Source organism: Sapajus apella, unplaced genomic scaffold, assembly GCF_009761245.1.
Source record: "Sapajus apella isolate SASKATOON/1434 unplaced genomic scaffold, GSC_monkey_1.0 scaffold51, whole genome shotgun sequence".
NCBI classification, from domain to species: Eukaryota; Metazoa; Chordata; class Mammalia; order Primates; family Cebidae; genus Sapajus; species Sapajus apella.
In genome coordinates, this window is record NW_022436991.1 from 8,588,138 (window position 1) to 8,614,098 (window position 25,961).

A 25,961-nucleotide genomic window follows, 5' to 3' on the forward strand; every position below is an offset into this window, starting at 1 on the left:
GGAGGGAAGGGGAGGGGAAGAGGGGAGAGAAGGGGGAAGGGAAGGGAGGGGGAAGAGGAGGGGAGGGGAGGAGGAGGGAGGAGGGAAGGAAAGAAAGGAAGGAAAGGAAAAAAGGGGAGGAAGGAAGGAGGGAGGGAGGGACGGAGGGAGGAAAAGTAAAATTAGGGAAGGAAGGGAGGAGAAGGGAAGAAGAATGGAGGGAGGAAAGAAAGAAAGGAAAGGGAGGAAGAAAGGAAGGGAGGGAAGAAGGGAGAGAGGGAAGGAGGAAGGGAGGGAGAGAAAAGAAAAGAGAAAGAAAATCATGACTCTTCACACACACAAGAGGGAAGGATTGCAGTCACAGGCTGCCCATCTGCAGAGGAGGCAGGGAGCCAGGCCTGCAGTCCACCTAGCCCTGCATCCCGCATAGGTGACCTGGGACACAGGTGGCCAGTTAAGAATGGGTAGATGTTCCCTGGGAATTACCAAGTTGCTCTGGAATGTTCTAAGTGGTCTGACCTAGGTTGCCCACTTCTCTTCTGCCTTCCCCGCCAGCCCAGATCAGCCTTCTGAAATCCTGTCCGACTACATCCAGCAGTCCACCATGGGAAGAGACCTCAATGTCCACTTCATCACCTACAAATGCGATGATCAGATGCCCCCTGTGAGTGCCTGAGACCCTCTGAGGTGTCCCTTGGCTTTGGCAGTACTCAGCTGGGCTGGTCTTTGAGGCCCCATGCTTGAACAGGCCCCCGAGCTGTGGGCCAGAACACACCCATACTTGTGCCTGGTCCTCCCTTTGGTAAAATGGGAAGCTTTGGATAACCGGGAGATTCAGTCAAGGTAAAGGCTTACTGGAGTATTGGTGTTGCACTGGAGAGGGCTGACCCTGTCCCCATCCCTGCAGGCTGTCCTGAAGAACCTTGCAGAAGCTATTAGTGGCTACTACCACTGCTACAGCCCAAAGATGGAGGTAAGCCACGGTGCCTGCACACGGCCCCTCTCCTTCTCTCCTTGTCTGCCTCCAAGGTTGTACCCAGGAGATCTGGGCCAGGACCACGCTGTACACTTGTGTCTCCTCTTCTCCCTGTCCCCATCTGTATTCAGTGAGGCTACAAAGGTAAAACCAGGTTAGAATTAATATCTGGGAAGAACAGGGACAACCTGAAGTCACAAGAGATGCTTTGGTCAGCCTGTATGATGCATTGATTACGTGCCTGGGAGTGCAGAGGCCTTTTAAAGCCCTGCCTGCAGAAGCCTCAATCACTCTCCAGTTGCCATTCTTAGAGGCCCCAGCCCAGCTCTGCTCCCACCAAATCACTCAGTCTGAATTGCCTTGATTTTCTCTCCCAGACAAACTCCTGCTATTGCAGGGGACCCACTGCAGAGCGAAATGAGCAATCCATTCTGTACCAATCCATCCATTACTGTCCTTGTCCCAGTTAATAACTAGACATCAACCACCCCGTGTTCACAAGGGAGGCAACAATTAGCGAACATGTGTGTAGATCCATTTGGAAGATTAAGAATGCAATCATCTGGTCGCTCCCAGGCTGTGTCTTGCCTACCATTATAACCATGAGTAAATGAGTGTCTGCATCTCACAAGCGAATACAAAGGTCACAAAGTCCGTCCCCACCTTTCATAGCAGGGAGACAAGCTCAAACAGCACCCTATCTTGATACCTCATTGCGCAGACTCTTGTCTGTAAGTGACTCAGACTACAGAGGTTAGGAAGGTAAAGTAAATGACTGAAGCTGACTGGTTCAAGAAATTTTTTTTTTTTTTTAGATGGAGTTCGCTCTTGTCGCCCAGGCTGGAGTGCAATGGCGCCGTCTTGGCTCACTGCAACCTCTGCCTCCTTGGTTCAAGCGATTCTCCTGCCTCAGCCTCCCAAGTAGCTGGGATTACAGATGTCTGTCACCATGCCAGGCTAGTTTTTGTAGTTTTAGTAGAGATGGGGTTTCACCATGTTGGCCAGGCTGGTCTCGAACTCCTGACCTGGTGATCCACCCGCCTCAGCCTCCCCTGTGGCTTGACCAGGCACAGTGGCTCACACCTGTAATCCTAGTGTTTTCGGAGGCCAAGACAGGAGGATCATTTGGGGTCAGGAGTTTGAGACTAGCCTAGGCAATATAGTGAGAGCCCATCTCTACAAAAAAATTAAAAATTAGCCTGGCGTGGTAGAATGTGGCTGTAGTCTCAGCCACTCGTGAGGCTAACGCCAGAGGATTACTTGAGCCCAGGAGTTCAAGGCTGCTGTGAGCAATGATTGCACCACTGCACTCCAGCCTGGCTGACAGAGCAAGACACTTTCTCTAAAAGTAATAATAAATAAATAATAATTCTACCCATCCTAGTGCGTGTAAAGTATTTCTTTACACTTTCACAGTCAGAAAATCCTTCGATTGTTTTAAAAACACAGCAGGCCAGTTGCACAAACAAAGTGTAGCATGTCTGCAGACTCTGTCTGGCACATGGGTCCTGGTTTATAAGGCCTGGCGGAGAGAGTCTGCCCCTCTGCCTGGGCATTGGCCTGGCTGCTTGCCCCTTCCTGGGTTGGCCCCTGTGGGTAGCCAGGTGATTCTGGATGTCTGATTGCTCTTGCCACCCTCAGCTCTATACCAGCCGGGACGTGGATGAGCTCCTGGCAGAAATTCAGAAGGCCCAGAGCCTCCTCGGCCACATGCAAGCCCTACAGCACAGCAGCCCCTGTGAGGGGCTCACCTGCACCATGGAGGAGGTAGGTGGTGCAAACATCAGTTCTGGGACCTTCTCCCAGCAGCACTCGGCTGGCCTCATTCCTCTTTCTCACCTGTTCGTAGAGGGCACAGCTGCGGTGCCTGTCACTTCTTAGTGAAACAAAGCAAGGCCCACCCTCCATTGCACCCCAGAGCTCTGAGTTGGGTGGGCTGGGTGGGCCCACCATGGTCCCAGAAAGATCTTGGTGGATTTACTAATTGTAAAATGTATTTTGGAGAAAGACCAGCAGGCTCCTGCCATCCCCTCTGTCCTGCCACTGTCCCCTCCCTTACCCCCAATTTGGAGAATGATGAAAACCTCAGCTACCCAGACTAGTCTGCCTTAAAGTCATTCTCATTTCAGCCATGGCTCACACCTGAAATCTTAGTGGTTTGGGAGGCAAGGCCGGAGAAGCACTTGAGTCCAGGCGTTCAAGATCAGCCTGACCAACATGGCAAAACACAGTCTCTACAAAAAATTAAAAAATTAGCTAGGCACGATGACATGTGCCTGTAGTCCCAGATACTCGGGAGGCTGAGGTGGGAGGATGATTGAACTTGGGAGACTGAGGCTGCAGTGAGCCATGATGGCACCACTGCACTCCAGCCTGGGCAACAGAGAGACACCCTGTCTCAAAAAACAATTTTAAAAATATATAAATACAATAATAACAATTAGTATTAGAATTATAATAGTTCTTGGCCAGGTGTGGTGGCTCATGCCTATAATCCCAGCACTTTTCGGAGCTGAAGCAGGTGGATCGCTTGAGGTCAGGAGTTCGAGACCAACCTGGCCAACATGGTGAAACCCTGTCTCTACTAAAAACACAAAAATTAGCCAGGCATGGTGGTGGGCACCTGTAATCCCAACTACTCAGGAGGCTGAATTAGGAGAATCGCTTGAACCTAGGAGGCAGAGGTTGCAGTGAGCCCAGATGGTGCCACTGCACACTCCACTCCAGACTGTGTAACAGAATAAGACTCCATCTCAAAAAAAAAAAAAAGAATTATAATAGTTCTCATTTATTAAGTGCTCATTATAAGATAGGCACAATGTTTAATTATTAAATGCACTATCTTAATAACTATCTGAGGTAAGTATATTATTACTTTTTACAGGAAACTGAAGTTAAGAGGTTACATAACTTGCTCAAGATTGCAGAGACAGAAGTAGATTGAGTACGGATTGAACCCAGGTCTAAGGCCCAAAACCTTGCCAAAAGTATCCCGAAACGAAGTGCATGTACTACTTGTAGTTTGCAGGATGATTTTAGGTGTTGCATGGATTAATATATTTTTTAAATGGTATCTATTTAAAAATAGCTCATTATGGTCATCATAGATCTTCTTTCTAAAATGGTGAAAGGGAGTGAATTTTTTAAATTAAGTAAAATTAATAACTAAAAAGCTTTAATGCTACATGTTGATTCTTTAAAAAAATAATAACAGTAATACTCAGATATAGCAAAATTCATGAAATCTCTGAAGTTTGGGACTTGCTGTTCTGTGTTTTACTTATACATTCTTTGTGATTTAACCTCTCAGAGCCTCCATTCTTTACTTTGTAAATGTGGCCACAGGGTGGCCAGATGGGGGCTCCATAAGTTATTTGGTGCAGAAGTTTTTAGTTCTCTGAAGCATGGAGGGGCGACCTGTCGTCTTGGGGCCCATGATGGTGATCTTCATGATAAGGTTAGGGAAGGAACCAGGAGGATGGGCCACTGTGAGAGCAAGCCAGTTGCTGGGTACACCTCCCTCTTCCCCTGGAAATTCCAGAAATCACCAGGGAAGGGGAGGGGACAATGGAAGGGAAAAGCAAAACCGCCTTTAATCTACCAGGGAGTGTTTAAGATCTTTCACTTGCAGGGACTAGGTGTAGGGGTGAAGACTGAGGACTTTTCAGCTCTGAAAGATGATTATGTAATGAGAGCTTTCTCATTTCATTTAGATTTCCACAGAGATTGCAAAAGGGCCACTCGTAAGCCTCTTGCCTAAACCTCCAAAGCATGATGCTCCTCTCACCATTGAGTTTCCAAACTTGGACAAGACTTCTGCAGAGTGGCTTAAGGTCAATGGTCTGAAAGGTAAATCTCCAAAGAGGGCAGAAACCAGGAACCAGGTGATTGACACCCAGCCAGGCACAGTGGCTCACACCTGCACTCCCAGCACTTTGGGAGACCAATAAGGGAGAATCAGTTGAAGCTAGGGATTTGAGACCAACCTAGGCAACATAGCAAGACCCCATCTCTATAAAAAAAATAAAGTAAAATTAGCTGTGTGTGGTGGTGTGCACCTATAGTCCCACCTCCTCAGGGAGGCTGAGGCAGGAGGATAACTTGAGCCCAAGAGTTTGAGGATGCAGTGAGTTATGATCGTGCCACTGCACTCCAGCCTGGGTAACAGAGCAAAACCCTATCTCAATAAAGTAAAATAAAAGGCTTGAACCCTTTGAAGCTTCCTAAGCAGTGCCTCCAACCTCACAATTTATTTTTTTCAGCCAAGAAATTAAGTCTATATCAGGTCCTGGCACCCAATGCATTTTCTCCTGTGGAGGAATTTGTACCTATTCTCCAGAAAACAGTATCATCGACTATCCATGAGGTAATTCAGATTCATAATTCTCTCCAGTCCCCTGCAGGAGAGCTCCCTTCTGGCTTTTCCCACCTTCTTAACTGTTCTGGCAACAAGAATTACCAGGGATTCAGGCTTCCCACCCAGGACCCTAGAATGCACATCAAATCCACTGCAACTGCTGGTTTTCAAAGATCTGAAAATTGAACTTGAGAGACAGGGCAAGAGGGATAAACCAGGTACCATGGTCACCTCCTTCATGAAGGTTTTCTCCTCCCAACTCAGACAGAACAGACTTGCTCTCTTTATGTCCTCGCTGTACCTAATGCAGACTTCTACTATTGCTCCCATAAAGTGTTAATGCATGAATGTTTACATATTTAAATCCCTATCAAGTATGAAGTATAGAGGGAAAACTCTTCAACTCTGTATACCCTGTTTAGTATGAGTAAGAAATCAATGAATGTTTCCTGCATGGCTAAGAAGGTAGTTGGAAGGAAAGATGGCAACAAGAAGGAAAAGAATGATGAATGAATGGAAACATGGATGGATGGATGAATGGGTAGATGGATGAATAGATGAATGGGTAGGTAAATGGATGCATAGATGGATGGATGGATGGATGAGTGGAGAGATGGATGAATGGATGGGCAGATGGATGGATAGATGGATGGTAGGTAAATAGATGGATGGATAGATAGATGGATGGACAAGTGGACTGATAGATGGATGGATAGATGGATAAATGGATGAGTAGATAAATGGAGAAGTGGATGGATGGATAGATAGATGGATGAATGGATAAGTGGATAGACGGATAGATGGATTGATGGATAAATGGATGGATGGATGAGTGGATGGATGGATGCATGGATGCATGGATGAGTGAATGGATGAAAATCTGAACAGATGGAAGGACAAAAGAGAAAATGGAAGGATGGATGACAAAATAGGATAAAGGAAAAGTGAAAGGATGAAAGTAGAAATTAAAGTAAGGATGGAAGGAGGGAGGAGGGAAAGGATGGAGAAATGGAAGGAAGGAATAATAGGTGAATAGAAAGATAGTAGAAAGATGGAAGACTGAAAGGAAGAGGAGTAAGGGACATGTAGGTCTATCAATGCGTGGATGAATGGCTAGATGGATGGAGTGATAGAGAGATGGACACGATGACTTGGTGGAGGGTGAAAAAACAGGAGGAACAAATTGGATTTTCAAAGCATCTGTGAAGGCCTGTCTGGGTTCTCAAACCTAAGTAGTATATTTTAAGGTCTCCTGTGCTCTCTGTTACTAAAACCGTCCAACCATATCTTCATAACTCTGATGTTCAGAACAGCCTCTCAGGGAGACAGCCTGGCTTGCTGTCAGGCATGGTCCATTCTGGGGACCGCTCTCTTTAAGGCTCTCTGCTTCCAGCTCCAGACAAGGTAATGACCTGGTAGTGGTGGTGGTGGTATTGGGGGGTGTGTAGTGGAGATGTGGGAGGGAGTTCAATCCAACCTCAAATGTGTTCAGACCCCGCTTCCCTCTCATGCATCTGATTTGGAGAACCAGTGCCCAAATTAAACTACATATGCTTCTGTCCGCCTGCTCATCCTCCTGCCCATGCTTGAGTACAGAAGGCAATGATACAGTTTGAATGGCATGATGGGACAGTGAAGAACGTTCATGTGGACCTACCCTTCCTCTATGAGTACCAGGTCAGTGATGGGTTCAATCAGTCAGAAACTAGGATACAGGAACGGGGAACGGGAGGAAGGCCCCCTGGGCTGTGGTGTCACCAAGCCATTGACTAAACTCCCTCTTGTGAAGAGGCACTGTGTGTTCCACCTACAGGACCCCTGGGGCTTTGGCCACCTCCTCCCCAGGCAGGGACCTCAATGCCTTAAAAAAAAAACCTCTAATCCTCTGGGGAAAGATCTGCTTCCTCCCCCATTTGAAATACCTTGTGACTCTTCCCTTTCTGGTCTTGTGGCAAATTTGTCCATGATTTAGTGGAATGATTATACTGCCTGGATTCCCAGGGACTTGATACACCAGTCCCTGAAGCCCACCCTGGTATACCCCAGGCTCCTTGGTTGCTCAGCATTTGAGCAGCTACTCACTGTGGCCCATGCTTCTGCAGAAACAGCTCAGCAGAACTATGCGGATGTACGAGAGGAGAATTGAGTGGCTATCCCTGGCCAGCAGAAGAATCTGGGGCACTGTCTGTGAAAAAAGGTACCGTTCTTAAAGAGGGCTCTTATCCTTCATGGGTCTGGTGTGTGACATGACCTTTATCTGATTCACGAATACCCTGCTGGTAGCATCAGAAATCATCACCTAGGTTAGGGATTGACAATCTCTCAGCAGAGCCCCCAAAGGAGGAAAAAGCCATCACCACCATCATTGATGCTAATAATATGATCATTGTGTCACTGAGGATTGTTACAATCCCAGCACTGTGGGAGGCCAAGGCAGGAGGATCGCTCGAGGCTAAAAGTTTGAAGCCAGACTAGGCAACATAGTGAGACCCTGTCTCTACAAAAAATAAAATAATTAGCTGGGCATGGTGTTGTACACCTATAGTCCCAGTTACTTAGAAAGCTGACGCAGGGACAGGAGGGTCGCTTGAGCCCAGGGGTTCAAGGCTGTAGTGGGCTATGATCCTACCTCTGTACTCCAGCCTGGGCAACAGACAGAGTCCCTGTAGCTTAAAAAATAAATAAATAAATAAATAAATCATACACTCTCCCTGGCCAGAGCAAATGGCTCGTGGATGAATGGATCCTCCCACCCAGTCAGAGCTATGCTGTTCTGATTGGCCAGGGTCAAATGCCCATCCCTGAAGTTTGGAGTGGGGTCAGCTTCACTCAACTCACATTGACTGATAGAGGCAGAGGTGTTGCCCAAAGGAAAATCAGGATGCTCTTGCCAGATGAGGTAATGGATGCCGAATTGGAAGAAACCATAGTATCTATCATGGTCATTATTATGATTCGACACCTTGTTTGATAGATTAACATTTACAAAGTATTATATTTTGTAATACTATACATTTGTTATTATTATTAAAGACAGGGTCTCACTGTGTTGCCCATGCTGGTCTCAAACTCTTGGCTTCAAGTAATTTTCCTGCCTCAGTCTCCCAACATGTTGGGACTGCAGGCATGAGCCGCTGCACCTGGCCACTATACATCTATTATGTAACTTTGTTCTTGAAGCAACCCTATGAGAAGTCTTATAAGTAGCTTATAGTTAAACTACTTACACAAAGATCAGAGAGGTTTTGTGACTTGCCCAAGGCCACACAGCTGGTGGGAAGTGGAACTTGAACCAAGGTCTTCCAGCTGTAAATCCCATGGATTTTCTTTTGCTATCCATAGCTATCTCAAAATGAAAATGGGGCAGAAGGTGGGAACATAAATTTGAAGTAGTAAAATGAGAGAAAGACCTACTGAGGCTAGAGATCTTAAAACAGAAAGAGAGCAAACAAAAAGATAAAAATATTTTCCAAGAAGCCCAGATACACCTAATTCCTTATGTTACTTGCTCACCTGGTTTTTGTTTTCCCTGCAGAGACCCCAACCTATGGTGGGCGTGGTGGCTCATGCCTGTATTTCCAGTACTTTGAGAGGCCAAGGCAGGAGGCTCATTTGAGGCCAGGAGTTCAAAACCAGCCTGAGCAACATGGACAGACCCAGTCTCTACAAAAATAATTTTTTTTTTTAATTAGCCAGGCATGGTGATGTGTGCCTGCAGTCAACACAACTTGGAAAGCTAAGGCAGGAAGATCTCTTGGGCCCAGGAGGTTGTGGCTTCAGTGAGTCATGATCCCACTACTGTGCTCCAGCCTGGGCAACAGAAAGACAATCTTAAAAAAAAAGATATATATACACACACACACACACGTACATGTGTGTATGTGTGTGTGTGTATCTGACATATAAAAATATTGAATGCTAATTCTTTAAATCCATGAAAATCATTATATGAAGTCCCTACTTCTTAAACCATCTCCACCGTCAGGCTTTATTCCATTACAGCATCTCCTGGGAGAGCAGGGGGTTCCATGACCCCCTTTAATCTACCATGGTAAGCCCATCTCTGTTGGCCTAAAACCACAGAGAGGATTTTGGCCAGCTATGAATTTGGCATGCAAAATTCCTCTGGAAAAAAACTTTAAATAGTAAAATGGAACAAAATAAACATTATCTCAGAGATTCAATTCTCCTCTTAAAGCTTGTGTTTCCTTTTAGGGTGGTTATACTGCTCGATATCTCTGCGACCAATTCCATGTACATTATTCATATCCAGCACTCCCTGCGGCTGCTGCTGGAGGAGCAGCTGTCCAACAAGGACTACTTCAACCTCATCGCGTACGTGGCTCCTGGCTCCTGGCTCCTGAGGGCAAGGGTGGGTCGTGTGTGTTTGGACGCTGTCGTTGGGCTGAGGCTTTGGACATAGCTGGACAACAGATATTGACGTCATGGGCCCCCGGCCTCCTAGGATAGCCATCGGTTTATCTGACTTGGATGATCTTGTTTGGGGCATTGAATAATTAAATGGCTACAGGACTGTCCCACTGGGGCGAAGGTGATAAGCAGCCCCAAAACACACCGCTTGATCAACCAGGATAAAGTAATTCAGCCCTCTTGGCCCATTTGGCTTCCAAGATGAAATAGGCCGAAGAGAAAAGGAAGGACCCCAGCCATGTCCTAGTCTCTCAGTCCTCAGCCTGGCTCCAGCAAGCCACACTATTTTCAAATGTTTAGTATTCCAATTCTAAATTCAATTTAAATTATATATATAAATTTAGACACTGGCCAGGTGCAGTGTCTCACCCCCGTAATCCCTGCACCTTGGGAGGCTGAGGCAGGAGAACCACTTACATCCAGGAGTTTGAGACCAGCCTGGGCAATGTAGTGAGATCCCTTCTCTGTTTTAATAAATAAATTAAATTATATGTATACATTAAATTATGTGTGTATATATAGATGAATGATATGCAATTTTAAAAACTGTATATAGTTTGGAATTAAATACAACAAAGATCAGAGAGGTTTTGAAGTAAGATTTGAACTTACTTCAAAATTATATATAGTTTTAAAAATTATATATAATATGCATAGTTTTAAAATGTTAGTATAGTTTTAAAATTATATATTATATATAATTAAATATAGTACATATCTAGTATTTTTAATTTAAAAACTATATGTATAGTTTTTTGTTGTTTTTTGTTTGTTTGTTTGTTTTGAGACAGAGTCTCACTCTGTTGTTGCCCAGACTGGAGTGCAGTGGCATGATCTCAGCTCACTGCAGCCTCCGCCTTCTGGGTTCAAGTAACTCTCCTGCCTCAGTCTCCCAAGTAGCTGGGACTATAGACACACAGCACCATACCCAGCTAATCTTTGAAGGCTGGGCACGGTGGCTCACGCTTGTAATCCCAGCACTTTGAGAAGCTGAGGAAAATCGATCACTTGAGGCCAGCAGTTTGAGACCAGTCTGGACGACATGGTGAAACTCAACTCTACTAAAAATACAAAACTAAGCCGGTCTCAGTGGTGCAGCTACTGTGGTGGCTAAGGCATAAGAATCACTTGAAACTGGGTTTATTATTCAACGATAATAGGAATATATTTCCACTGGCAGGGGAATGGAGGGCATTGTTCATCTCTACCAGGGAACCCTCATCAGGGCGGAAGTTTGGCTGCATGGGTTGAGGAGGTGAGGAAGTGGTGGTATATTGTGTTTCCAGGGAGCTTGTCCATAAGGGGAAAGAGGAAAGAGCGAAGTTGCTCATACAGTAGCTGCCCAGGGGAAGGAGGACATTCTTGTTAAGTATAGAGAGTCTGAAACAGGTAGAGAGGCCCTGGGGGAGAGGGAAGTGGGGAGAGTTGGGAATGTGTGGATGTGAGGGGGGAATTGTGGGACAAAGTCTCAGAAGAGATGGGTGATGAGGTCAAAGCTCAGGGGGAGGCATTAATCTTAAAAGTCCCCCCTAGAGAGGGGACAACTTTTCCTCCATAAAGGGTATAAATCCTCTTCTCAAGGATCTTCAGGCTGGGCTCATGACTCTAATCCCAGCACTTTGGGAGGCTGAGGTGGGCGGATCACGAGGTCAGGAGTTCAAGACTAGCCTGGCCAACATGGTGAAACCCGGTCTCTAATGAAGATACTAAAACAATTAGCCAGGCATGGTGGGATGTGCCTGTAATCCCAGCTACTCAGGAGACTGAGGCAGGAGAATCACTCTAACCTAGGAGGTGGAGGTTGTAGTGAGCTGAGATAGCGCCATTGCACTCCACCCTAGGTGACAGGGTGAGACTCCATCTCAAAACAAAAAAGGATCTTCAATTCTGTCTTATGAGACAAATGAAACAATGTAGGTTTTCTGGATTTGAAGGTTGGTTGGTTTGTTTTTTGAGACAGGGTCTCACTCTGTTGCCCAGGCTGGAGTGCAGTGGCACAATCATAACTCACTACAGCCTCAGCCTCCTGGACTCAGGTGATCCTCCCCCCTCAGCCTCCTAAGTAGCTAGGTCGACAGGTATGTGCCACCACACCCAGCTAATATTTTATTTGTAGAAATAGGGTCTTGCTATACTGCCCAGGCTAGATGTGTATATATTTTTTCTTTACCAAATCCTGTTGATCGCATAGATGTGTATTTAAAAACAAAAGCAAAAACTATAGTATGGATAGAGAGGAGAAATGTGGGGTGACAGGGACCATGCTAGGGGAGGTTAAAGAGGGGGCCACATGTCGTAGCTCAGCACTTCAGAAAGGAAGCTGATCAAAGCTGGCTCACGCTGTGTCTTGGCTCAAGTATGTTGAGACCATATGACCCTCAAGGAAATCTCATGGCTGGCCCAGGCCAGTGACATCCTCATGTTTTAGGGGATCTCATCAGAATTTTGTTCCTCCAAAAGCCTGCAAAGTCCAAAGAGCTGGGCTGCCAAGTGAACCTCCCCCCAGGCTAAGAACAAACTCTCTTTGCTTCTTAAAGGTTTGGAAGCACAATTGAGAGCTGGAGGCCTGAGATGGTTCCCATAAGCCACGACAATTTACAAAGTGCCTGGCGGTAGGTGATGCGCAGACTTTGTGGGGCTGTGTCTGAGGGAAGACTTGCAGGCGTTGCTTTCTCTGTCCCCCTCTCCATCAGGAAGTAGTTCTCTAGAGTTCCTGAACCCCAAACACCCATGGGCAGAAATCAAAAAACAGGTGCCTCTGTCTGCTGCTCTCCCCACCTGGATGTCTTCACCTTATGAGAGTGATAACATCAACTCTATCACGTCTGAGATGGAAAAGCTTCTTAACTATTCCCAAAAGGTATGCCCTGGGCATGGGCCAACGCCCTCAGCGTGGCTGTTCCTGCCTCCCTAGGTGGGTCCTGAACCTGCGGTGTCAGGGCAGCAGGAACGTTCTCAGTGCCCTGCGGAAGGCTGTGGAAGTGGACTTCAAGGACAAAGATAAACACCAATCACAGGGAATCTACCTCTTCACCGGGGGCATCCCCGACCAGGATATGGTGGGTAGACCACGTCCTGGATGTCCATTATCATTTGCAGCCTCATTCGTCTTCCCCCAGGTGGAAACCTCACCGAGGTTTCTACAGCATGATTTCTAAACCAGTGGTTCTCAAACTTTAATGTATAGACAAGCACCTAAGGATGCTATTAAACTGCAGACCCTGGAGACCAGCCTGGGCAACACAGTGAGACCCCATTTCTACAAATATTTAAAAAATAACCTGCCATGATGGCACATGCCTATAGTCCCAGCTACTCAGGAGGCTGGGGAGGGAGGATCACTTGAGCTCAGGAGCTCAAGACCAGCCTGGGCAACATAGCAAGACCCTGTCTCTGCAAAAATAAAAAATAAAAAAGTAACCAGGCGTGGCCGGGCGTGGTGAATTCATGCCTGTAATGCCAGCACTTTGGGAGGCCATGGCAGGCAGATCACCTGAGGTCAGGAGTTCGAGACCAGCCTGACCAACATGGAGAAACCTTGTTTCTACTGAAAATACAAAATTAGCTGGGTGTGGTGGCGCATACCTGTAATCTCAGCTATTCGGGAGGCTGAGGCAGGAGAATCACTTGAACCTGGGAGGTGGAGGTTGCAGTGAGCTGAGATCACGCCACCAGACTCCAGCCTGAGTGACAAGTGTGAAACTGTCCCCAAAAATAAAAAATTAACCAGGTGTGGTGTCATGTGCCTATAGTCACAGCTACTTAGGAGGCTGAGCCAGAAGGATCACTTGAGCCCAGGAGGTCAAAGCTGCAGCGAGCTATGATCATGTCCCTGCACTCCAGCCTGGGCAACAGAGTGATACCCTGTCTCTTTAAAATAAATATACATGCATACATACATACAAAGTGCAGATCCTGGTTCAGTGGGTCTGGGGTGGGGCCTGGGAGTCTGCATTTCTAGCAGGCTCCCAGGGGATGTGGATGCTACTGATCTAGACCACGCCTGATGTCAGGAGGCTCTCAGGTCCAGCTCCCCGGCCACACTCTGTTAAAATATTGAGAGAAACTGCAACCCAGGCTCATCTCTTTCCATCCTCATGCCAAGGACTAGACCAGGCACAGAGAAGGCCCTGGAGGAACATGACCAGGCTGGGCTGTCCGGAGCCCCACAGCTTCAAGACCCTCAGCCGTGAGCCCCTCCTGCCTTCTCTTTCCCACCAGCCTACACTCAGCGCCTACATGGCCGAGGCCTGTGGCGGCTGTGACCTCCAGTTGAACGTGTGTCTCTTCTACGTGGGTGAGCCAAAGATGGACACCACGCCGCCTGCCTGCTATGCCAGCCACACCGACACAGCCACTGCCTACCGGGAGGTCACCCGGGCTGCAGGTGGCCGCTTCCACTGGTTTGGAGACACAGGTACATGAGTGTTTCCTTGTCCCTTCAGCTCATTCCAAATTGTTGTCTCAGCACCAGCATAGCTCCCTTAGACCACAGATGTATTCCAGAAAAGCAGCTTGTAAAAATCACATTTTAAAATGTAAATCTGCTGTTCTGAAGATAGACAGCAGTGATGGTTGCACAACAAAGGGAATGCACTTAATGCCACCGAACTGTACACTTTTTAATGATTGAAATAGTGAGTTTTATGTTATGTATATTTTACTGCAATTTTTTTAAGCTAAAAAAAGTAGGTCGGGCGCAGCAGCTCACACCCATAATCCCAGCACTTTGTAAGGCCGAGGGGGCTGGATCACTTGAGGTCAGGAGTTTGAGACCAGCCTGGCCAACACGGTGAAACCCCGTCTCTATTAAAAATACAAAAAATTGGCCAGGTGTGGTGGCGCACACGTGTAGTCCCAGCTACTTGGGAGGCTGAGGCAGAAGAATCGCTTGAACCCAGGAAGTGGGGGTTGCAATGAGCAGAGATCATGCCACTACACTCCAGCCTGGGTGACAGAGCAAGACTCTGTCTCAAAAAAAAAAAAAAAAGTAAAACTCTGACATGGTGGCTCACCTGTAATCTCAGCACTTTGGAAAGTCGAGGCAAGCAGATTGCTTGAGGCCAGTTCGAGACCATCTTGGGCAACATAGCAAAAATCCACCTCTACAGAAAAAATTAAAAATTAAAAACATATATATTTTAGAATGTCATAGAATGTCAGAGTTAGAAGGCACCCTAATGTCAGAGTTTGAAGGGTGGTATGTTCATGGCACATGGTTGGCAAGGTAGTTGTACATGGTACACAAAACAACATTTTTTTCTTAGAAACAGGGTCTCCCTCTGTCACCCAGGCTGGAGTGCAATGGTGCCGTCATAGTTCACTGCTGCCTCAACCTCCTGAACTCAAATAATCCTCCCACCCCAGCCTCCTGAGTAGCTGGGACTACAGGTGTCCACCACCACACCCGACTAATTTTTAAAATTTTTTGGTAGAGAAGGGGTCTCACTATGTTGCCCAGGCTGGTCTCGAACTCCCAACCTCAAGCAATCCTCCCTCCTCCGCCTCCCAAAGTACTGGGATTACAAGAGTGAGCTACCATGCCCAGCCCTTGAGTCACCTCCAGGTGGCTTTCTAGTATCCAGATGATGGGGACACCTGCCAGGATCCATACCCTGTCTCCCATGCTTATGATGTGCTTTGTTTCCAGGCATTTATGAGAGTGATGACATCAACTCCATCATGTCTGAGATGGAAAAGGCTCTCAACTACTCCCAAAAGGTATTCCCTGGGCGAGGGCCAATGACTACAGTGCCTTCTGTATTCATTTCCTGGGGCTACTGTAGCTGCCACAAACTGGACAGTTTAAAACAGCGACCATTGATTCTCTCACTTCCAGAGGCTAGAAGTATGAAATCAAGGTGCCAGCAGGGCCAGGCTCCCTCTGAAGGCTCTGGGTAGAATCTTTCCTTGCCCCTTCCTGGCTTCTGGTAGCAATTGGTGTTTGGTTGTTGTTGTTGTTATTGTTGTTTTAATTGCACTGGTTGTTCTCTTAAAATGACAAGGAAGACTTTTCTTAAGACTATTGCAATAGGGGAGAGAGACTGAACTCAACTCCAAATAATAGCAAAGATAGCTGGAGATTGATAGCCAATGAGCAGAGTTGCTGGATGGAAAATTACTAAGAGAACAGGAGAGATATGATAGGTAAAAGGATTCTTACTAAACAGGGCTCTTGCTAAAGGCAGACCAAAGGCTTAGACATCGAAAACAGAGCCGGGCACAGTGGCTCACACCTGTAATCCCAGCACTTTGGGAGGCTGAGGTGGGCTAATTGCTGGAGCCCAGGAATTTGAGACCAGCCTGGGCAGCATGGCAAAACCCCATCTGTATTAAAGAATTTTTTTAAATCATTTTTTAAAAAGATACTGACTGGGAGGGGTGGCTCATGCCTGTAATCCCAACACTTTGGGAGACTGAGGTGGGCAGATCACGAGGTCAAGAGATGGAGACCATCCTGGCCAACATAGTGACACCTCGTCTCTACTAAAAATACAAAAATTAGCTGGGCGTGGTGGCAGGCACCTGTAGTCCCAGCTACTTAGGAGGCTGAGGCAGGAGTATCACTTGAATCCAGCAGGCAGAGGTTGCAATAAGCAGAGGTCGAGACACTGCACCCCAGCCTGGTGACAAAGCAAGACTCCATCTCAAAAAAAAAAAAAAAAGATATCTCATATGGGAGATGAAGAACTTGATTGGATATCAAGGATGGGACAGGTCTCACTAGACTGACTTAGCAGAATTCTTTGCCAAAACTGAGTTCAGCAGGCCAAGGTCAAGGCCTCATTGAGAAGATGGTTTAGAGGAGCCTGGCTAAAGTTTGGTCAGGGAGGGAGTCTTTGTCACCAGCAATCTCTGGCATGCCTTGGCTTGAGGAGCACAGCTCCAGTCTCTGCCTCTGTCTTTGCATGGCTCTTCTCCCTCCGGCTGTGTCCCTTCTTCTCTTACATGGACAATCAGATTAGATCAGGGGCCCACCCTACCCCAATATGACCTCACCCTAATTTATATCTTTATTACATCTGCAAAGACCCTGTTTCTATGTAAGTCCACATGCACAGGTCCTGGGGGTTCAGACTTCAACATGTCCTTTTGGGGGACACACCTCATCCCACGTCAGCTTCCCCCTTCACGTCCTAATCCACTGAGACCCAAGGCTGCAGAGGAAACGAGTGTCTCCTAGAAGCCATTGGTTTTAGGTCTGTATGCTGCACATCCTGGCCTCCTTTGGTTCCTTGAACACATCAAGCTCATTGTTAAATTCATTCCTAAGCTCAGGGCCTTTGCACCTGCTCTTTCCTCTGTCCTTCACATCCCAGACCTTCCATGGCTTGCTCTTTGTTATTAGTTAGGGTTTTTTTTGTTGTTTTTGGTTTTTTGGGGGGTTTTTTGTTTGTTTTTTTGAGATGGAGTCTCACTCTGTCACCCAGGCTAGAGTGCAGTGGTGCAATCTTGGCTCACTGCAACCTCCATCTCCTGAGTTCAAGCAATTCTCCTGTCTCAGCCTCCCAAGCAGCTGGAATTACAGGTGCCCGCCACCACACCTGGCTAATTTTTGTGTGTTTTTTTTAGCAGAGACAGGGTTTCACCATGTTGGTCAGGCTGGTCTCCAACTCCTGACCTCAGGTGATCTACCTGCCTCAGCCTCCCAAAGTGCTGAGATTACAGGCATGAGCCACCTAGCCTATTAGTTTAGACCAGTAAAATGTTACTTCCACAGAGAGGGGAGTTGAGCAGGACAAGATACAATAAGAGAGGTAGCTAGGGGCCAGATCACGTGAAGAGCAATGAATGAGGAAGAATTCCCCAGACTTGCAAGTGATTGAACGTGCAGTGTAAGAGAGTGAGTCCCACGCTCCTCACTGGGGCACGCAGGAGACAGTGATACCATTGACCAAGATAGGGAAGACAGGAGAAAGAACCCATGGAAGGATGGAGAGGTGCAGGGAAGGTGGGTCTGGGACAGGGTGAGTTTGCAGAGCCTGCGAGATAGCGAGTGAGGGTGCCCGACAGGCAGGTGAGAAAACACATGGCTGGAGATGGAGATTTGGGGCAGTTCAAGCCACAGTGACGGACAGAGGGTGCGTAGCAAGGCCATGGTCAAGGCAGTAAAGTGGAGGAGTCTGTGAAGGAGACTCCTGGACTCCACCACTTGCAGAACGACTCACCTCCCAGACTGGATTTGTGGACTCCTGGGAGGGCAGGGCCATGTCTCCACCTTCTACTCCTCCGTGGTCACTGGATCTGCAGATGTGTGGCTCCACCTGCGTGCCTGCACCGTCTTCCCTGAAAGGGGCCCTTTGGGTTCTTTTTAGATATCCCTTCCAGACAGGGCACGGTGGCTCACACCTGTAATACCAGCACTTTGGGAGGCCGAAGTGGGTGGATCCTGAGATCAGGAGATTGAGACTTGCCATGCGTATGTGGCCAGGAGAAGACGTCCTGGCCAACATGGTGTAACCCTGAACCCTGTCTCTACTAAAAAAAAAAAAAAAAAAAAAAAAATTAGCTGGGTGTGGTGGCACGTGCCTGTAATCCCAGCTACATGGGAGGCTGAGGCAGGAGACTCACTTGAACCCAGGAGGCAGAGATTGCAGTGAGCCAGGATCGCATCACTGCACTCCAGCCTGGCGACAGAGCAAGACTCAGATAAGTGAATAAATATCCCTTCCCCTCAGGTGCACATAGTTCCATTCCCTCATCTGATAAATTCATTCATTCATATAGTGTTAATGGGCAATGACAGTTTAATCCACCTTTCCAGAAGATCCTTATTTACCTTTGAATGGTGTCTTCTGGAGCTTTGATTGAGAATAATTGTTGAGGAACCTGTCAGGCTGTTGAGGAAATGGTGGGCAAAAGGCATTGAGTTGTACACCATGAGTCGGCCAGCATCTGGATTCGGCCCTGGCATGCGGTGAGCTGACCAGCCCACAGTGGAGGCCACAGTGTCTCACAATGGCAGGGTGCTGGCCTTGGAACCAGACCCACCTGGTTTGAATTGAAGTTTCTCTACACACTGGTAAGGTGGCCTTAGATGAGAACCTTAAGCTCACAGAGCTGTGACTGTAACAGATCTGTTGCCAGATATGCATGGCAAGTTGATACGCTGAGACACTGGGCTGCAGCAGGGAAAGAAGTTTAATCATAGAGCTGCCAAAGGAAGAGATGGGAGGGAGCTTCAAATCATCTCCCCAAGGAATTGGGCGTTAGGGTTTTTAAGGGTTTTGGAGTGAAGATCATTGACTAGTTGGGTGCAGGCTGAAGTCATAGGTGGAGAAGGTGAAGAAGTTGTGTTCTTGTGCTGTTCCTGTTCCTCTGGGGGAATTCAAACTGGTTGGCATCAGCTGCTTGGCTGGAATTTGGGCCTGAAAAACATCTTAAGCCATTCTTAAACAAAAGTCTTGTGATTCTGACGTCAGAAATTCTATCTAGAGGAACAACGGGGATGTGAACAGTCAGGATCTGGTGCGATGTGACTTTCAGTTACAAAGAAGCGGGGCTATGTGCAGTCTGATCAGTGCTTCGTGATAGCTATATTTTTTGTCCAGAATTTTTGTTAACTCTGTGATGACGGCTTCTGAGCTTTAGTTTCCTCATCTGCGAAATGGGGAGACGACAGCACCTGTCCTACTAGCGTAGCTGATGTAACTTGTCGGCATGGGGGTTGGAGACCCTCAGGCATTCACTAGCCCAGGGCCTGTGCATCTCAGACCCCCATATCTGGCCCTTACTGTTGTTCATAGGATTGGTCCTCAGCCCTCTCAGCCCCACGTTGCTTTCTAGAGACAAAAAAGAGGAGTCCAGGGGATGTCAGAGGTTCCAGTGGATGCAGTCCCTCCTGCTGTGTGTGTGTCTGTGTGTGTGTGTGTGTGTGTCCCCACAGTGGCTGGGGGTGCCACTGACCCTCCCGATCCCACCGCAGTGTGCCTTCCTCATGGCCTCCCTGAAGAACCATTCAGGAAAAGAACTGGGAAGTGCAGCTCTCCCAAAAGAAAAACCAAAGATGCTTCAGCGAAGAAGTCAGCCCAAGAAGTTCAGCGCTCCCAGGCCCACCACCCCCTTGGGGTCCAGAATGGTTTGACTCTCCTCCCTAATAACACTCAGAGGATTTGGTTTCCTGTTTGTCTTCTGATCTTTCCTGGGTCTTAAAATGGCTGGGAACAGCAGGAATGGGGTGGGGGCTTCAGCGGTGAGTGTCCCATGGGTGCCTCTCGCCCGGGCCTCCAGGGGGAAAATCTCCCCCGGGGGGCCTGCTCCTCAGCTCTGGGGCTCCTCTGGCCTCCCCCATCCCACCCTTGGCTCTGCCAGCCTATCCCAGGCTTCTCCCTACCCTGGTACTAAAGATGCCACAGAATTGCCGCCCACCTGTTTCATCTGATAGCTTATTCTGGAGAGTCTCTCAGGGGCAAAGGAATTAGTGTCTCTAAGGGCAATTCTTGCTGCCACCCAAGACTTTTCAGGGACCTGATAGGAGCCTAAGGGTGAGCTGTGCCTACTAGGGGTTTATCCCCATTCACAGCCTGTCAATTCTGTCCTCCATAAAATACCAACCCACCTTGGCAGTCAGAAGGGGCTCTAACAGAAAGACCCCAAAGGCACCTGTGCTTGTGAGCAGACAGGGAGGGACACCTGTGAGTCCCTCAGCGTTGTATGACTCAGACCCAGTGAGCACAGCACATGCAGAATGTGGAAATCCATCCCAGAGAGTAAGTAGCTAGTTCCCAGCCAAAGGGCTGCCTTTCTGGGAGAGCCTGTGCAGGCAGGCTCTGTCCTCATTCGGGGAACTCCACCAGGCTTCAGGAGCCAGCTCGGGCACTTCACCCCCTCCTCAGGGGCTGCCTCTTGAGCCTTCAGTGCTTCCTGAGTGCCCCCTAAAACCAGGGTGGGTGCTCCCCAGAGAGTGATTGTTTAATGACCACCACACTCCAGTTGTGGCTGGGAATGAAGAAGCTCTTCTTTTAAAACTGAGGTGCCTGATAAGGCACAGAAGTTACCTAAATTTCTGTTGTCATACTGGAGGCCCAGACATCCCAATCCCTTAGGAAGACAGTCAGGTAACTGATGAAGAAAGTTCTGGCAAACCCCCAGAGATCTCTCACTAGCAGCTTTCTCACGTTTATCACACACACATGCACACACGCATACATACTCATAAGCACATGCACACACACATGCACACAGGCGCACACACATACACACATGCACACACCCACAGTTTTTCACCTCAAAACCCAGAGACCCCTGTGAATCTGCTGCAGGAGAGGCACCAAACCTGTCTGAGGAGCCCTCTCCCTTTGGCTCCTCCCTATAAAAGCTCCTGATTGACAGACTGAAGTCAGGGTAACTGGGGTCCTGCCTGCCACAGGGAACACTCCTCTGATGGGAAAGACTGCCTGTTTTCTAGAGCGTTAAAGATGACCCTGACAGAGAGAAGAGCCTCCCCTTGAAATCTCTGAAATGGCGTCCACTCAGCAGCAGAGCCGGCATCTCACCAGGTAAGGCATGATCACAGTCAGGCCGGGTGGAGGGATGTCACGGTCATGACTGAGGCATGTGTTAATAATGATAGTAACTGGAGCCAGGTGTGGAAGCTCGTGCCTGTAATCCCAGCATTTTTACACTTGATCTTAGCCAAAAGGCTGAGAAGCAATATTCCCAGCATTTTTAGAAGCTGAAGTGGAAGGATCATTTGAGGCCAGGAATTCAAGACAAGTCTTGACAACATAGCAAGACCCCATCTCAATTTAAAAAAAAAAAAAAAGAGCCAGATGTGGTGGTGCATGCCTGTAGTCCCCCAGCTATTCAGGAGGCTGAGGTGGGAGGATTGCTTGAGCCCAGAAGTCCAAGGCTGCAATGAGCTATAATTGCATCACTGCACTCCAACCTCAGTGACAGAGCAAGACCAAGACCCTGTCTCTTTTTTTTTTTTTTTGGAGGCAGAGTCTCACTCTGTCACCCAGATTGGAGTACAGTGGCATGATCTCAGCTCACTTCAACCTCCCCTTCCTGGATTCAAACAATTCTCATGCCTCTACCTCCTGAGCAGCTAGGACTACAGGTACGTGCCACCACGCCTGGCTAATTGTATTATTAGTAGAGACAGGGTTTCACCATGTTGCCCAGGCTGGTCTCCAGCTCCTGAGCTCAGGCAATCCACCCACCTCAGCCTCCCAAAGTGCTGAGATTATAGGTGTGAGCCACCGCGCCCAGCACATCTCTTAAAATAATCATAATAGCAATAAGGATAGTAACTAAAACGATCAATGACCTGAGTCTTGATCATGTGCCAGCCCATCTGCTAAGATTCTCCCATTTAAAGCCTATAACGATCAGTCCTCTCCAGTGGTACTCTACCAGCTTCCTATTGTACTGACAAAGGAACTCAGGCTCTGGAGGCTAAGGATCATGTGCTGCTAGTGGTAACAGGCCTTCACAATCTTTATGAAAGTACTCAGCTCATAGAACCTAAGACCATGTATCTTATTCCTCATGTCAAAAATATGGCAGAGTGGCTCAGAGCAGAGTTCTGGAGTCAGCAGGACCGGGTAGAATCATTGCCCTGTTTCTTACTAATGGAGTCCCATTTACCTCATCTGTAAACTGGGGGACTGTGAGGATGAAGCGAGACAGCGTACTCAGAGCACTTAGCACAATGCCAGGGAAAGATCTGGACTTGGTAAATGGTAGCTATAGCTATTTCTAATCGAAGCAAAGCCAGATACCTAGGGTGGGGACATGAGGTGACTTGAAGCCATCTTGGAGCCCCATTTCCTGGGTTGGAGTATAGCTGAACTTGAATGTCTCTAAGCCAGGCTGGACAGCTGTATCACAAGAATGCACACAGCTGCTCCAGCCAAGAAGCCAAATGTTCCTCAGCTGCAGCCCAGCCAGTGAAAGAAGGGACGATGGAACGGAGGAGGAAGACCAGGTCAAGGGAAGTGGAGACATCTCTTTCACTGTTCTACACAGAGACAGGGAATAACGTGGGTAAGTTGGAGGCTATGCAGATATCTGGACAGCCCCTGGCCCTGGGGGAGTTGTAAGGACAGCAGGTACTGTAAGGGCAGCCTCTGGAGCAAGCCTGTCCTCAAACAACTCAGTTCTCCCAGCCCTGGGAAATGGACATACAAAGTCTTACAACAAGCAGGGAATGAGAAAAGTCAATATTGAAGATGAAACCTCCTGTGACCCTTGGTCACTCCAGCTTTGTCCACAAAGGGGCAGTTTCTGTAGCTCAAAAACTGAGCTACAATTCTCAGATGGGCAGATGGGAAGGGATGGAGAGGATTCACCTGGGCCAGCCTGATTGACTGCTGTGAAATGGTGAGGATCCCAAGAACAATTACCTGCTAAGTGGGAGGTCCCAAGCAGCCTTTCTCCCTTTCTACCACTCAGCAAATTGCACTAAGGACTTTTACAACTGACTTGATTGACAGAGAAATTGGCATGAAAAAGGGAGCAGTGGGAGATTCAAGGAGAGGGAAGAAAGGTACACAGGGTGACTGTCTTAGTTCATTTGGGCTGCTATAAAGGCATACCCAAGGCTTGGTAGTTTATAAAGAAAAGAGGTTTATTTGGCTCAGGGTTCTGCTGACTGGAAGTTTGGGCATCTGGTGAGAGCCTCAGGCTGCTTCCATCCATGGTGGAAGGTGTTGGGAAGCTGGCATGTGCAGAGATCACTTGGAGAATGAGGAAGCAAGAGAATGGGGAGGTGCCGGCCTTTTATTTAACAGCCAGCTCTTGTAGCAACTAATAGAGGAAGAACTCACTTGCTCCCCACCCTCTCACCAGCCCTATCTCATTCAGCCCTATCTCCAACATCGGGGGTCAAATTTCAACCTAAGTTTTCAAGGAATCAAGCATCCAAACGAGAGCAATGACCTTACTCTGCTTCTCATAGGCTCGGTGTACAAGAAGTACCCTCAAGGAAGGGGTGTGAGAAGGACTAGCTCTTCTATGGACTTACCCAGAAAGGATACAGTTTGCTCAAGCCAAGAGGTATTAAGTCGCCTCTACCAGCACCTGCCCTCTAAGTGATAGAGCAATTTCTTCATCCAACCATTACTTCTAGGAGGGTGGGCGTGGTGGCAGATGCCTGTAATCCTAGCACTTTGGGAGGCTGAGGCAGGTGGATCACTTGAGGTCAGGAGTTTGAGAACACCTGGCCAAATGGTGAAATCCATCTCTACTCAAAATACAAAATTAGCCAAGCACAGTGGCACACACCTATAGTCCCAGCTACTCAGGAGGCTACAGTGTGAGAATTGCTTGAAACTGGGAGGTGGAGGTTGCAGCAAGCTTAGATTGCACCTCTGCACTCCAGCCTGGGCGACAAAGTAAGACTCTGTCTCCAAAAAAAAAAAAAAAAAAGAGGACAAACCTGCTAAGAACAACTGCTTACTACGGCAGATGGGATGAGGGTTAAATAGACCTAAATTCAAAATCTAGGTCTGCCACTTCCTACCTGGGTGACCTTGGGTAAGTCACCAAGCTATACTCAATCTTGCTGCCTTTGTAAAATAAGGACAGTTGTGCCTGTCAGATAAGATTGATATGAAGATTCATTAAAGTGAAATCAACAGAAACCCCCCTTCTTGTGCACAAGGGGATGGTTGTCCCACAACTATTCAGCAAAAGCCTGAGCTTGGTTCTGATCGTGCTGATCCTGGATGCCATCCCCGGCTGCTTTGAGCCTGCCCATTCTTGTGTCCCTAGTTGTGACAAGGAGACTGAGATTATCCTAATCGGTTTAGAGTCTGAGCTTTAGACCAGTCAGGGCTTTCCACTCAAATGTTATGGATGGGGTTGAAATGGATGTTGACGAAGCAACAGTGTCCACTAAACTAGGGTCTGGGAGGTGCTCAATAGATTTTGTTTTTCACCCTCCGTATTTCGTTTTGTTTTGGTTTGGTTTGGGTTTTGAGACAGAGTTTCACTCTTTTTGCCCCAGCTGGAGTATAGTAGCACTATCCTGGCTCACTGCAACCTCTGCCTCCTGGGTTCAAATGATTCTCCTGCCTCAGCCTCCCAAGTAGCTGAGACCACAGGCATGCACCACCACATCCAGCTAATTTTTTTTTTATTTAATAGAGACAGGGTTTCACCATGTTGGCCAGGCTGGTCTCAAACTCCTGACCTCAGATGATCCACGCACCTTGGCCTCCAAAGTGCTGGGATTACAGGCGTGAGCCACCGTGCCCAGCCTGCCCATTTCTTGTGCACGTCTCCCCCAGAGCCAGGGAAGGAATCTACACAGGATGGATGCTCAGTGAGGACCTAGGAACCCCACATTTCAAATGTCATACAGGTTTCAAACATGACGTTCTCATAGACTAGTCTGATGGTCATTCAGTCGAGTCTGAATTACCTAAGGTAATAGTTCTCTCCTTTATTCTAAAGTGGGTGGCAAAATATGGGCTGAAAAAATTGAAGCTGGAGATTTCCAGATGCCTGGGTCCCAACTGCACTCATCAAAAGTCAGGACAGAGGTCAGCATCAGCCAGACACTGCAGCATCTTCCCCAGCATTGAGATCCACGTAAGTCACAATTTTCATCGTCATTTTTTCCCCCTCCCCCAACTCAACTGCAAATTGCAGAGAGCAGTGTAAGGCACTGTGGCCTCTATTTCTGCCTGTAGGAACTGCCTCCCTCCCCAAAGTGGGATTCCCCTCACCAAATAGGAGACACAAAATCCTGTTGGAAGAAAAGCCAACTTCCCAGAGGGCCTAAGATCCCATTCCAGAGTTAGATGGGCTCACTAGAGAGAGAATTAGAAACAGTTGCTGAAGCCAGACATGGTGGCTCGTGCCTGTGATACCAAGTGCTTTGGGAGGCTGAGGTGGGGGGACTGCTTGAGCCCAAGAGTTTGAGACCAGCATGGGCAATATAGCAAGACCCTATCTCTACAAAAAAAAAAATTGTTTTAAATTAGCCAGGTGTAGCTGCGTGCCTATAGTCCCAGCTACTTGGGAGGCTGAGGTGGGAGGATTAGTTGAGTCATGGAGTTCAAGGCTGCAGTGAGCCATGATCATGCCACTGCACTCCAGCATGGGCCATGGAGCAAGAGCTTGTCTCTTAAAAGATAAAAAGGAAAAGATAAGAAAAAGAAGCAATTGCTGAGAACATTGGGTCGTGGCTGAGGTGTTTACCCATAAGAACACTATACCGCAGTACCAATGATGGTTCTGTTATGGCAGCAAACAGGGGTCATAATA

The 25,961-nt window shown here is 47.7% G+C and overlaps 1 protein-coding gene across 8 annotated transcripts in view; it reads left to right on the forward strand.

The window, feature by feature from the left end:
* The window catches only part of VWA3A (von Willebrand factor A domain containing 3A), a 68,694-nt gene that overhangs the window by 26,581 nt on the left and 16,152 nt on the right, over positions 1–25,961 (forward strand). For 7 of the 8 annotated variants that reach the window (XM_032242906.1, XM_032242905.1, XM_032242907.1 and 4 more), the window contains 17 exons: positions 535–643; positions 887–952; positions 2,597–2,722; positions 4,669–4,804; positions 5,218–5,321; positions 6,909–6,989; positions 7,415–7,509; positions 9,528–9,647; positions 12,281–12,355; positions 12,658–12,802; positions 13,965–14,160; positions 15,394–15,464; positions 19,669–19,821; positions 21,151–21,241; positions 22,623–22,733; positions 23,647–23,744; positions 25,146–25,283. In XM_032242906.1, coding sequence (XP_032098797.1) covers positions 535–643; positions 887–952; positions 2,597–2,722; positions 4,669–4,804; positions 5,218–5,321; positions 6,909–6,989; positions 7,415–7,509; positions 9,528–9,647; positions 12,281–12,355; positions 12,658–12,802; positions 13,965–14,160; positions 15,394–15,464; positions 19,669–19,821; positions 21,151–21,241; positions 22,623–22,733; positions 23,647–23,744; positions 25,146–25,283 — 1,915 coding nt within the window. The remainder of the gene's footprint in view (positions 1–534; positions 644–886; positions 953–2,596; positions 2,723–4,668; positions 4,805–5,217; positions 5,322–6,908; positions 6,990–7,414; positions 7,510–9,527; positions 9,648–12,280; positions 12,356–12,657; positions 12,803–13,964; positions 14,161–15,393; positions 15,465–19,668; positions 19,822–21,150; positions 21,242–22,622; positions 22,734–23,646; positions 23,745–25,145; positions 25,284–25,961) is intronic. The other variant, XM_032242909.1, reaches the window with a different exon arrangement.